Below are 12,785 nucleotides of genomic sequence, written 5' to 3' on the forward strand. Positions count from 1 at the left end.
GAATAAGTCTTTTTTTTTTTTTTAATAAGTCTTTAAAAAGAAAGAAAGAAATATCTACAAAGATATTGTCAATTTTTTTCTAAAATTTTATTCTTACAGTATAAATAGCCATCAAACATAAAGCAGCCATAGACACTGCAGAGCGAGTACCTACACAGGTAAAAGCAGCAGCCTGGCAAACACTGACGATACTCGTAACAGAAGCAGCACACAAGCCTGACTGGACAGCAAACCGGTGTTAAAACACATGTCTATGTGCTACCCATGGAAAGCCACTCCAGAGACCAGGGACCAAGAGAGCCTCTGGGGAGAGGAACAGGGCTGAGAGGAGGAGGGGTGGGGTGCAGAGAGTGTACTTGGCATAGGAAAAATTGTGTATCATACACACATTATTTACTCAGAGAGCTTTAAAATGAAAATAAAGAATGCTTCCTAAAGTGACCCTGAAACCACATCCTAATACTATTTTATGGCAGCAAAGAAATTTCACCTGTAGCTGATCTACTGTGGGTCTTAGCCACGGGATTCAGTTACTGAAACACCAGAAGGCCACTCATGTGGGAGCCAAGCCTGAGCCACACCAGGGCCAGGGCGCAGCCTGCATAGTGCTCCCAGGTGCCTGTGCCATCCCCGGGGAAGCCGTGGCAGGAGGGCACTCCCATCTCCAGGAAAGCATACACCATTGTGTCGGTTATACCACCTGTAACAATCACACAGTACTCTCACTCAAAGTCTTCCACTAAACCTCCACGTGCGGAAACTTTCAAGGATGTCCTAACTAGGCAAGAAAAGCCCCATGAACCTTCATGTTCCTATTTCAGCGAAAAGCGTTGCCATGGCAAATAAAACTGCTTTGATGCTGATTATGGGAGAGCATTTCTGATACAGATGCAGCATTTTCTGTGTCATAATGGGATAACACAATGTGAGCCACTTTCATAATGTTTCTGTCCCTTGAAGCAGACAGGGGCCATGTGGAGAGCTCGCATCCTTAAGTGGGTTGCCCAAACATCACAGACCACCTGAAAAACCAGGTTCTAAGGTCTGAGACCCACCTCCCAGATAACATTTCCTGTCCTCTCTTCCATTTAGGCCTGGGCTTAAATCTGTTCCCCCCACCTCCTTTTTTTTTAAGATTTATTGTTACTTGAAAGGTAGTTACAGAGACGGAAGGAGACAGAGACCCTCTACATATTCACTCCCCAAACGGCCACAACGGCCAGAGCTGAACCAGTTTGAAGCCAGGAGCTTGCTGTGGGTGCAAGGGCCCAAGGACTTCAGCCCTCTTCTGCTGCCCTCCCAAGCCACTGGTGTGGAGCTGAATGGGAAGTGGAGGCACACGGGAAGCTGGCACCACAGGCAGAGGCTTGGCATGCTGTATGCCATGACCAAGGCCAGGAGGTTCTTTTGAAGGCTCTCATGTGGGTGCCAGGACCCAAAGACTTGGGGGCCATCCTCTGCTGCTTCCCCAAACTGGAAGTGGAACAGCTGGGCCTCAAAGCAGTGCCCGAATGGGATGCTGGCTCTGCAGCTGGCTTGACGCAAGCCCCTGAAGTCTCATGGACTTTCTCCTCAGGCGGCAGGACTGGGAGAGAGAAAGCCTGTAGAACTGTTATCTTCCCTGGGGCTCAATGCTGCTCCACTGAAGGAAAGTCCCTCCTGCACAACAAAGAGCGGAACCGCACCTCTCCCCACTGGGTGCGGTGCTGCTCAAGGGCAGTGGTTTTTTTCGTTTTGTTTTTTACTAAGCTCAATGTCTCTGCCCATCATTGATGACCAAAAACCTGCTTGTTGAACAACAGACACTAAAACATAGCAAACCACACTGACCGTAACACAACTGTGTTCCTCTTATCACCTTGTCAAAAACAAAACAACTACAAAAGGTGCACATTTCTGACTTGGCCCAAAACTCCAAATACTGTGACATTGACATTTCCTCACAAGGAAACTAATTAAAGGGGATTTCAACATTCTGTTGAAGGAGATGGGCACTAGTGAAATACGTAAAGTGCTGGATTGGATTTCTGTTCTAGAGAACTCATTCAGACTCAGCAAGAAAACCCCATAAACTCTCAGGCTTTCTTTGTGTCAGATCACTGTTGTGTCCACTTTCCCCCTCCCCTCGCGAGTCCTTGGGTGGATCTTCACAACTCAGCTCAGGTTCAACTGCAGGTTTCCTGGCCTGACCTCCTCTACTCACGCTAATAATAACCCTCTTAGAGCTGGGCCCTCCTGCACAGCTGCTGGAAGGCGTCCATGGGCCTCTCTCAGCAGGCCAAGTTCCACCTGTTCCTACCTACTGGCTTTATAGCCTTGACACCACGCAGTGCCCAGAGGATTTCTGCACGGATCGACCCATCTGAGGGACCTTCTAGTCCTACACTGAAATAACCCACATCAGAATTACAGACTTCGAAGCAGGGCATTAGCACAGGAGAGCCAACGGAACTGTCTTTGAAGTCTGAAGCTATTATGAAAAACAGCTGTTTTTATAGTTGGCCAATAAATACAACTCTTTTTGGCATTTTGGGATTTTAAATTAGATTCTGAGTAATCTGGCTTGCTCAAAACTATCCTGGATTTCTTGAATATACTATTCAGCAGGCTTACTGAGAACTCTCGCAGTTTTCCCAGCGCACGGCTTTATTTCAAGAGCCTCAAGCTTTGGCAACTGCTCTTTTCTCCACCAGGAACGTCCTGTACACTACTGCACGCTATGCACACCTTTCTCACTGATCTGAAACATTTAATTTAATTATTTATTTGAAAGGTAGGGGACCTGGAGTGATAGCTCAGTGGCTAAATCCTCACCTTGCAACCACCAGGATCCCATATGGACACTGGTTTGTGTCCCGGCAGCCCCACTTCCCATTCAGCTCCCTGCCTGTGGCCTGGGAAAGCAGCCAAGGACAGCCCAAAGCCTTGGGACCCTGCACCCGCGTGGGAGACCTGGAGGAGGCTCCTGACTCCAGATTGGCTCAGCTTCAGCCGTTGTGACCACTTGGTGAGTGAATGATCGGATGTTCTTTTTCTGTGTCTCCTCCTTTCTGTAACTCTGCCTTTCCAATAAAATCTAAAAGGAGATAGAGGGAGGGTGGGGTGTATATTAGCATCTGCTGCTTCACTCCTTAACTGGATGTGATGGTTAGGAGTGGGCTAGCGGAAGCTTGGGGCTGGAACTCCAGCCAGGCCTCCTATGTGGAGTCTAAGCACTTGGGGATCTCCTGCTGTGCTCCACGGCAGCATCAAGAAGTAGCTGGGTCCCAGCTGGAGTGCCCAGGACCTGGACTGGTGCCCACACAAAATGCCGGCACTGCAGCAGCTTGATTTACTTGCTACACAACGCTGTCCCCTCCACATCAACGTTAACCTGTCCTAAACAGCCTTTCTAGAGAGCATCCTAATTAGGCCCTCCCTCTGGTAGGCTGTGAGGAGTGTTTGTCTTCCTACAGAACCAAAATATATTTTAAATTTAAATCTAGGATTTTAAAATCATTTGAGATAGTGCCATATTACAGATCACTAAGAATTTATTTATTTATTTTTAAAGATTTATTTATTATTTTTGTTACAAAGTCAGATATACAGAGAGGAGGAGAAACAGAGAGGAAGATCTTCCGTCCGATGATTCACTCCCCAAGTGACCCCAACGGCCGGTGTTGCCCCAATCCGAAGCTGGGAACCAGGAACCTCTTCAGGGTCTCCCAGCGGGTGCAGGGTCTCAAAGCTTTGGGCCATCCTTGACTGCTTTCCCAGGCCACCAGCAGGGAGCTGGATGGGAAGTGGGGCTGCCGGGATTAGAACCAGCGCCCACATGGGATCCCGGAGTGTTCAAGGCGAGGACTTTAGCCAATAGGCCATGCCGCCAGGCCCACTAAGCATTTATTATTCACTCACAAAATAAAGTCAGAGATTGTTCCTACATCTTTATAATCTTTCCTCTCCCCAACCCAACTCTGGCCTTTTCCTCAAACACAGCTTTGAACTTTCCAAGTCCCGAGCATCCAGTAAGCAACCAGGAACGAACGTGAATGTTGACAGGTGAGATTTTCAGCTGAAGGGCCATCTACTAACCAACAATGTCCTGTAGGAGAGCTTTCACTTGAAGGATTTGACTGATTCACTGCCACCTCCTTCTACACCTCTGCCATGCCTGCTGCACGTGCCCACCTCTGAGGCTTCTGGGGAAGGCAAAATATCCCAACCCAAAAAGCACTTCTTTGACTTACCTCAAGCTGGTGATTCAAGAGACAGCCTGCCCATGCAGACACAGGAGTGGCTGAAAGAGCTGTCTTCGTGCAAAAAGAAGCGGACAGCTATCTACATTAGTAAAGTCCCACAGATGTGGCCATAGGGGTAGCCGAGAGCAGTCCTTGGCTTGGGAGACATTTCCAGGATTGCCCAGACAGGTGCCGATACCTGGGAAACTCCACCACAAATCAACACAACTTGTGTCTGCCATGACCTCTCCCCACAGCCACCCCTGTCCTCCCAGAAGGCCAACTCATGGTGTCTGGACAGATGCATCAAGACCATCCGTTGCACCACGGGCGCCTCCGGGGCAAGCACCGTTACACACAGCACACCTGGTCCACATGGCCGCCCGACAAAAGTAGCTCAGTAAGCAGAGCTAACCTTAGCTATCAGCACAACATTCCTTAAAGTGTTCTCAGACATTAACTTAGGGTCACTTTCCTAGAGCCACGACAATACAGATCTAAACTAAAAAACAAAACAACTTGTACTAGAGTCTAGAATAATGGGTTTTAGAAAAACCTATAGAAATTCTCCCTCCAATTTGGGGCGGGCCCACCAGTATTTGTTTTTACAGGCAGGTCACAGCAAGGCACACAGGAACACCAAGGTCACCAATCAGCAGGTTTTTCTGCCTCCAGTCGTTTTTTCCTTTTTTTTTTTTAAGATTTTTTTTTTTATTGGAAAGTCAGATATACAGAGAGGAAGAGAGACAGAGAGGAAGATCTTCTATCAATTCACTCCCCAAAGATCTTCCATCAATTCACTCCCCAAGCAGCTGCAACAGCCAGAGCTGAGCCGATCCAAAGCCAAGAGCCCTGAGCCTCCTCCAGGTCTCCCACATGGGTGTAGAGTCCCATGGCTTTGTGTCATCCTTAACTGTCTTCCCAGGTCACAAGCAAGGAGCTGGATGGGAAGCAGGGCCGCTGGGATTAGAACCAGCATCCCTACGGGATCCCAGTGCGTGCAAGGCAAGGACTTGAGCTGCTGGTACTTGCACCTGGTCCTCCAGTAGCTTTCTTACAGGAAACCTAACTCTGAGCTACCTTCCAGGCTCAGCAGAATCACCTGAAACCAAGCACGCCACAGCGGGCTTCTCTCGAGGCTGCTTCATTCCATCTGCACAGAAATCATGATATGGGAGCCTAGCAGTTAAGATGCTTGCATCCCACAATGAAGTATCTGAGTTCAACTCTCAGCTCTGGTTCCTGACTATAGCTTTTTGTGAACAAGGACCCCGGGGATACAGTAATGGCTCCTGTCACACACCTGGATGGAGATCCCAGCTGTTCCCAACCTCCCAGCCCCTCACATACCGGGCATTTGGGGACTTAAAGAGAAGATGGAAACTTGCTCTCTCTGCCTCCACAGATACACCACAAGCCACAGGCAAGTCACCACTACAGTTACTGGCCTCACAGTCCTATCTGGATGCCATCTCCGGGGTTTCCTCCATTTACTCTGTCACAATGCCACCAAACTCATCTCTTTCAGGTCAGTGGTCCAAATCTTGGATGATTTTTCACCGCCCCCAAACCCAACATCTGGCAGTATCTGTTGACACTGTGGATGTTCACAGGTGAAGGCGTCCTTTGGTGTTGTACTGAGTGGGGGCCTGGAACGCAGCTACACATCCCACAGAGCAGACACAGCGTCTACCATAATCAGAACATGATCAGACTGCCCTGTTCTCCGCAACCAGTCATTTGCACTCTTTCGAGTCTCTATCTTCTCATTAGATTTCAAGTATCAGCCTTAAAGGGCCAGCACCAAGAGCCACTGCACACAGAACAAGGTCTACAAGCGGACATTTTTACACACTAGTTAAAAACTTTTTTTCTCCCTCAGTTTTTCTCTCAATCAGAATTGCTCTCATGCTGAACAGTCTAGAATGATGTGGAGAACGGAAACAACAATTTCACACCATCACCACGTTTTCGTGGGGTGAGCGTCTGACAGTGGTTAAGACACAGCTTGCGAGTGAATGCCTACACCGCAGGTGAGGGCTGGCTGGGGTTTCAGCTCGACTTCTGACTGCTGGCAGGCAGCAGAATCTGCACTGTTGGAGAGACCCTGGCTTTATCCTTGTCCAGCCCTGGCTGATGCAGGCATTTGGATCATGAATCAGCAGACAGAACATCTCTCTCTCAAAAGTACATTTTCCTGAGTCTGGAAAATCATATGTTGATAACATAAGTGAGCAAGGTTGCTGGACCAGGGGTAGAACAAGCACTCTTGCCTGGAAAGATGTTAATGTACTTATCCAAAAACGCAGTAGGGGCCAGCACAGTGGGACGGCAAGTTAGTCCTCTGCACTGCGGTGCCAGCATCCCATGTGAGTGCTGGCTCATGTCCCAGCTGCTACACTCCTTGTGGCCTGGGAAAGCAGCATAGGATGGCCCAAGTCCTTGGGCCCCTAAAGACCTAGAAGAAGCTCCTGGCTCCCAGATTAGCTCAGCTCTGGCTGCTGCTGCTATCTGGGGAGTGAACCAGAAGACAAAGACCTTCTCTCCCCATCTCTCTTCCTCTCTCTGCAAAATCAGCAACTCATAAGGGAGTAGATTTGAAAACTGTGAGGTGATGAGTCTGCTGTTTGACGGAAGGAGCCAGTCTCGGCAGAGCCTGGCATAGCTCCTGGATGGAACTCCTAGTGCGCGTGGGAACACTGCTAAGGCACGGGGGACTGCTCCGTGAGAAGTGACAGCACGCAACATGAGAACGAGCTGGACTTGTGCCCACAGAAGAACCCACACCAAATGGCCGTGCCGAAAGCAGTGCCAGCAACCAGACACCTGCCCTCATTCTCACCTCCCCCCCAGCACTGTCCCTGACACCTCTGCCTCCTTCATTCAGATCACTCCTGCCACACATTCCCTTGATCTGTGGCCAATCTTGCTGGATTAACAGCCCTAACTGGCTCCCATCACCACGACCCTACGAAAGAGGCCAAATCCTGCCTCACTTCTCTGCCCTCATCCCACCGTGAGGGTTCTGAACTGGCACCCAACAAACTGGAACAACACAAAGCAGAAGTGCACGACAGGAAAAGGATGTGTCACACACACACACACACACACACACACACACACACACACACAGAGGAAGCTCACGATGAGTCAACACAGAGCTTTTCCCAAGGTGAATGTGAGCTCAGAAGATGTGACAATTCAGTTCACCCAGAGGCCCTGCGTCACCCATCTTTCTCACGCTGGGCTCAGCGACCAGGACGCTACTTCATACAGTGAGACTTGGAAGCTATCGTGCCTGAAGACGTCAACCCCCGCCCGGGGAGGGCCAGCTACCCAACAACTCAGTACTTCTGGAACGAGCATCACCCACATTACCATGCACAGCTGGAGACTCGAGGAATCAGACGAGCAGGAGAGCCAGGGAGCAAGTGACGCAAGAGCTAACACCCAGGTTTTCTGACTCAAACATCTAGAACATTCAGACGCACCTGATGCCACCAAACTCTCACTTCACGTGAGAGGCAGAAGGGCACCCCAGGGAGTCACCGCCTCTCCAACCCCCAGCACCCCTTCAGAGTCGCGCACGGGTCATCACGTCCCCCGAGGCCGAGCAGGCCGCCCGCGCCCCGGCTCACCCGCGTGGGACATGGGCGCCGTCAGGTTCCCGTAGAGCTCCTTGTTGTACACCACCACGGCTGAGGCGTTCCTCCGCGCCGCCACCAGCACCTTGTCCTTGAAGGTGCAGCCCCCGCGCGCCACCAGGGCCACCCAGGGCGCGGTGCCGCGGTCCCCGGCGGCCGGCCCGAAGCGCGTGTCCGGCGCGCACCCCTCCAGGTCCCCGGCCGGCGTGCGCGGGACGCCCACCAGGCCCTGCGCGCCCTCCTTGGGCGAGCTGTCGCCGAAGCGGCCGCTCTCCGACACGCTCCGCACCGTCAGGTTCGTGTGCGGGTCCACGTACTCGGTGCGCACCACCGCCGAGTACCACTCGAGCTCCCGGCTCCTGGTGCCCGGCGAGCACACGGCCAGGACCAGCAGCGCCAGCGCGCCGCGGGCCCCGACGCCGGCCTCCCGCCGCCGAGGCCTCGCCATGGCCGCCGCGCCGAGCTGCGGAGGAAGGGTCGCGGGCCGGGAGGCGGGGGGCCGCCGGGGCGAGCCGGCGCGGGCTGGAAGACGCCCGGAGACACCGCCGTTCTCCGCCGCCGCTCCCGCGGATACTGAGGCCGGCCGCCGCGCGGGGGCGGAGCCGCGGCGCACGCGCACCGGGAGTGGGCGGGGCGACGAGGGCCCGCCCGCCAGCCCGGCCCGGCCGTCCTGTGCGCAGGCGCAGCGGGGCCGGTCACGTGAGCAGGAGGAACCCCTCAGCATCCCAGCTGGAGTTCCGGGGTGCGATTATGGGGCGCGATGGACCAAGTAGAAAGTGGGAAGGCTCTTGTGACCGGGCGTGGAGCTGCGGTGCCTCGGAGTCGGCTCCAGGGGTGAATGTAGAGTGGACACACTGTCGGGAAATTCTAATTTCTACCCTCTGAAACGTCTTAGATTCAGTCTGTGATAATCCCTGTAGATAAGAACAAAAGGCTTTACCTTTCTGCGCCATTTAAAAAACTGTACTTTTGACCTAAGAAATTCAAAGCCATATATTTATTAAGATGCCTTTTGTTACCAGTCTTGTGATACTGACAGAGTCCTATGTTTTTCTCAAGTGTTAGCCTTTGGGGGGGGGGCGGTGGAGAGGTTGAATATTTTCTGTATAAATGCAATTTTTGAAATAACTGCATCACGCTGCAATGTAGATAACACATAAGTTGCAGACCAGTCATTCAGTAAAAGGAAAAGAGGGGAAGGATTTATTGCTTGGAAATAAATCCTGCGTCACATAGAGTTCATGAAAAATTGTGGATACAAAGTTTGATTGTTAGATAGCATTGAAGTGATTTGCTGCACTGACACGGTGCTAAGGGAAAGATGTTCTGCCACGCAAATTCGGAGCCAACTTCTTATCCAGGAGAAAGCGCCTCCTCAGAACCAGGTGGACAACTGATTAGATCTATAGGAAAGATCTGGAAAACTTGCCAGCGTGGAGCCAGGGCTGATTGCAGTCCTGCAGAGAAAGCTCTGGAGCAGTTGATATGGAAATGAACAAGCCAGTCTTCAGGTGTAGAGAACAGATCAAAGAGAAGGACTTTCTCTCACAGCAGGGGAACAGGAACTAACAGACCTGAGGAAGGCACCTGCTGAGGAAGGAAGTATTTACTAGCAAACTGCCTCTTGCTGTTGCTGTGTAAATGCCTCAAACTCTCCTCCCTGGGCCGCCTAGACCCTCAGCCTTTAAAGAAGTCTAATGCTGTTAATAAACTCCGGCTATTGACCATCCATCAATACTCCACCTGTAGGTTATTAGCTCCGTGCACCAACTCCATCACTGTCGGCCAGCAGAACACCAGCCTGCTCTGGAACCCCAAACAAAACCTGGGTTCATTTGCTTGCCTTACAGCAAGCCAATCTCTTAACAGCAGGGTTGCACAACAAAGTAAGTATTTATCTTGCCAAGCGCAAAGCCAGGCTCAATTCCTGGAAGCTAAGGGATTAAGGATAGTGAATCTTACAAAGTGACAGTTGAGCAATGCATGATCAGCTCCTTGGCAGGTGTCTGGTCCACTGTGGTGTTGGGTCCTTGAATGGTCAGCAATAGCATAGTCATCCTTTTTTTCAACGTGTTGGGTAGGTGGGCTCCAGTCTGTCCGGGGTCTAGGCGTAGATGGCTAGTGCTTGATTTGTGCGAAGTCTGGGGTTCCTGTGAAGTGTTTCAAAACAGAGTCTAGCATTAGGGTGCTAATTGCAGAAGTGACCGCTAGAATCTTGATTTTGTACACCTTGGTCTTGTGTCATGTGTCAGTCCCTTAATTTGATGAGTTAGTCTTCAATAAGGAGTTTGTAAGGAAAAAAATGGGACAGAGAATGAAACCAGAGTCTCACCAGGCTTATTTATTTATTTTTAAAGATTTATTATTTTTATTGGAAAGGCAGGTTAGATTTACAAAGAAAAGGCGAGACAGAGAGAAAGATCCTCCACCCACTGGTTCACTCACCAAATGACGGCAATGGCTGGAGTTGAACGGATCCAAAGCCAGGAACCAGGAGCTTCTTCAGGTCTCCCACGTGGGTGCAGGGCCATCCTCGGCTGCTTTCCTGGGCCACAAACAGGGAGCTGAATGGGAAGTGGAGCAGCTTGGACATGAACTGGCATCCATATGGGATCCAGGCACTTACAAGGTGAAGATTTTGCCACTGAGCAATTGCACCAACCATGTTTATTTTTAAACAGGCTTGGCAAGGGGAGGGAGGAGGCTGTCCTAAAGCTGGACTGTCCTGATAGAGGGAGAGTCTGGGCTGGGCAGCTGGGAGGAGTGAGGAGTGTTAGACTGAGGCTGGGTTCTTCAGAGTGTGGTGTGTGCATAGAGGCATAGAGAGACTGTGCTAGCAGGGCTGCGAGGTAGAAGGCCTGTTTGCTGTCATGCAGGTGAGAGGTCAAATGGGTCTAAGGTTTCTGCCCTTTCTCCATCAGAGTTGACCTGTGGTGATCAAAGCAGAGGCAGAGGGACTGCAAGCCAAGGGGAAGAGATCAAGGCGACAGTGAAGGCATTGGAAGTAGGAACTGATGCTTCCAATAACTCCAGGACTGAAGGTAGGGTTAAGCCTCGTAACTTCAAGGACTGTCTGCTGCTCTTCCCCTGTCCACAGCTCAGGCTGTGACACATTGGAGCTCGTCTTGAAGCTTGGCCTGTCCCAGTGGCTATAACCCTCAACATGGAGGGTCCTCTCCTGTGTCCTTGGATCTCCGCTGTGGTAGGGCATGGGAGACTCACAAGAAATTACTGGCTCCTGACTTTGGATCAGCTCAGCTCCAGCTGTTGCAGCCATTTGAGGAGTGAACCAGCAGATGGAAGATCTTTCTCAGTCTCTCCTCTCTGTAACTCTGCCTCTAAAATAAAAAAATAAATAAATCTTTTTTTTTTTTAAGACACTACTGCAGGAAAAGAAGTTGAGAAGATTACTTTTTGGGCCCGGCAGGTGACCTAGTGGCTAAAGTCCTCCCCTTGAATGTGCCTGCATCCCATATGGCTGCAGGTTCTAATCCCGGCATCCCCACTTCCCATCCAACTCCCTGTTTGTGGCCTGGGAAAGCAGTCAAAGATGGCCCAAAGCCTTGGGACCCTGCACCTGCATGGGAGACCTGGGAGAAGTTCCTGGCTCCTGGCTTCAGATCGGCACAGCACTGGCCATTGCGATCACTTGGGGAGTGAATCATCGGACGGAAGATCTTCCTTTTTGTCTGTATATCTGACTTTGCAATAAAAATAAATAAATCTTTTTTTTAAAGATTTATTTTTATTATTTTTGTATTGGAAAGGCGGATATACAGAGAGGAGAGACAGAGAGGAAGATCTTCCATCCGATGATTCACTCCCCAAGTGAGCGCAACGGCCGGTGCTATGCCGATCTGAATCCAGGAGACTCTTCCGGGTCTCCCATGTGGGTGCAGGGTCCCAACGCCTTGGGCCATCCTCGACTGCTCTCCCAGGCCACAGGCAGGGAGCTGGAAGGGAAGTGGGGCTGCCGGGATAGAACCGGTGCCCATATGGGATCCCGGGTGTGCAAGGCGAGGACCTTAACCACTTGCGCCACTGCGCCAGGCCCAAAATAAATAAGTCTTTAAAAAAATAATAGAAGATTAATTTTTAGTTTGACTCACCTTATCTGTATAGGAGTCTGTAGGTAGGGGTTATTGGTGATTAGACCACATGTTTTCATTGGGCCTTAACTCTTTATGAGTTTCTTCTTGGTCTTTTTGTTTTGTTTTTTGTTTTTAGTTGAAAGGCAGAGTTATGACAAAGAGAGATTATTGATCTTCCATCTGCTCGTTCACTCCCCAAATGGCCACCATGGTGGGAGCTGAGCCAGTCTGAAGCCAGGAGCTTCTTCTGGGTCTCCCACATTGTTGCAAGGGTCCAAGGACTTGGGCCTCCTTCTGTTTCTTTGCCAGGCCAACAGCAGGGAATTGGGTGAGAAGTGGAGGAGCTGGGATGCAAATTGGTGCCACAGGTAGAGGTTTATTCTACTACACCATGACCCCAGCCCCTCCTCTTTGTCTTTTCTTGGATTCCATCTGAGTTCCAAAATTCAGCCTTGTCCACAATGCATGAGTTCCTCCAAGTTGGGTTTCTTCTTCCTTTCTCATCAGGAAGTTAATTTTAAAAATCCCGATCTTACCTGAGTCCCAGACCTAGAAGAGTGGATATTGACACAAATAATCAGTCCTTATAGAAAAGTTAATAATAAGAAGAAAAGTTAATAGAAGGCTTACTCAGGGTGATGTGGACACAGGTCTAATGTGTTTTCCCCAGTTCTTTGCCTCACACAAAGACTGACATTCCAGGTACAGAGATGTGTAAGGTGTGTTGTGATAGCATAGTTTGTTTAAAAGGTGAGAAAGTGAACACACAGGCTCACATGAGTGTGGGTTGCCCCATACAGAGTGACACCCATTACAAGTAAGCTATA

At 50.4% G+C, this 12,785-nt stretch overlaps 1 protein-coding gene and 1 long non-coding RNA gene across 4 annotated transcripts in view; both read right to left on the reverse strand.

Annotated features, from left to right (window-relative positions):
• RNF149 (ring finger protein 149) overlaps positions 1–8,411 on the reverse strand; it is a 31,034-nt gene extending 22,623 nt beyond the window's left edge. The window contains exon 1 of one of the 2 annotated variants that reach the window (XM_040993817.1): positions 7,862–8,411. In XM_040993817.1, the coding sequence (XP_040849751.1) occupies positions 7,862–8,315 (454 nt within the window). In that variant the 5' untranslated portion in view covers positions 8,316–8,411. The remainder of the gene's footprint in view (positions 1–7,861) is intronic. The other variant, XM_040993818.1, reaches the window with a different exon arrangement.
• A 636-nt stretch (positions 8,412–9,047) lies between these two features.
• On the reverse strand, positions 9,048–10,353 carry LOC121165417. 2 transcript variants are annotated; one of them, XR_005885223.1, is made up of 3 exons: positions 10,313–10,353; positions 9,830–10,017; positions 9,048–9,454 (listed from the first exon to the last, which is right to left on the reverse strand). It is a non-coding gene; the product is annotated as an uncharacterized LOC121165417 (long non-coding RNA). The 2 variants fall into 2 exon arrangements; XR_005885222.1 differs by having other exon boundaries at positions 9,048–9,457.
• Between the last annotated feature and the right edge of the window lie 2,432 nt (positions 10,354–12,785).

The sequence above is a fragment of the Ochotona curzoniae genome, unplaced genomic scaffold (genome assembly GCF_017591425.1).
Source record: "Ochotona curzoniae isolate NIBS_2020 unplaced genomic scaffold, NIBS_Ocur_1.0 contig_883, whole genome shotgun sequence".
In the NCBI taxonomy this organism is placed as follows: Eukaryota; Metazoa; Chordata; class Mammalia; order Lagomorpha; family Ochotonidae; genus Ochotona; species Ochotona curzoniae.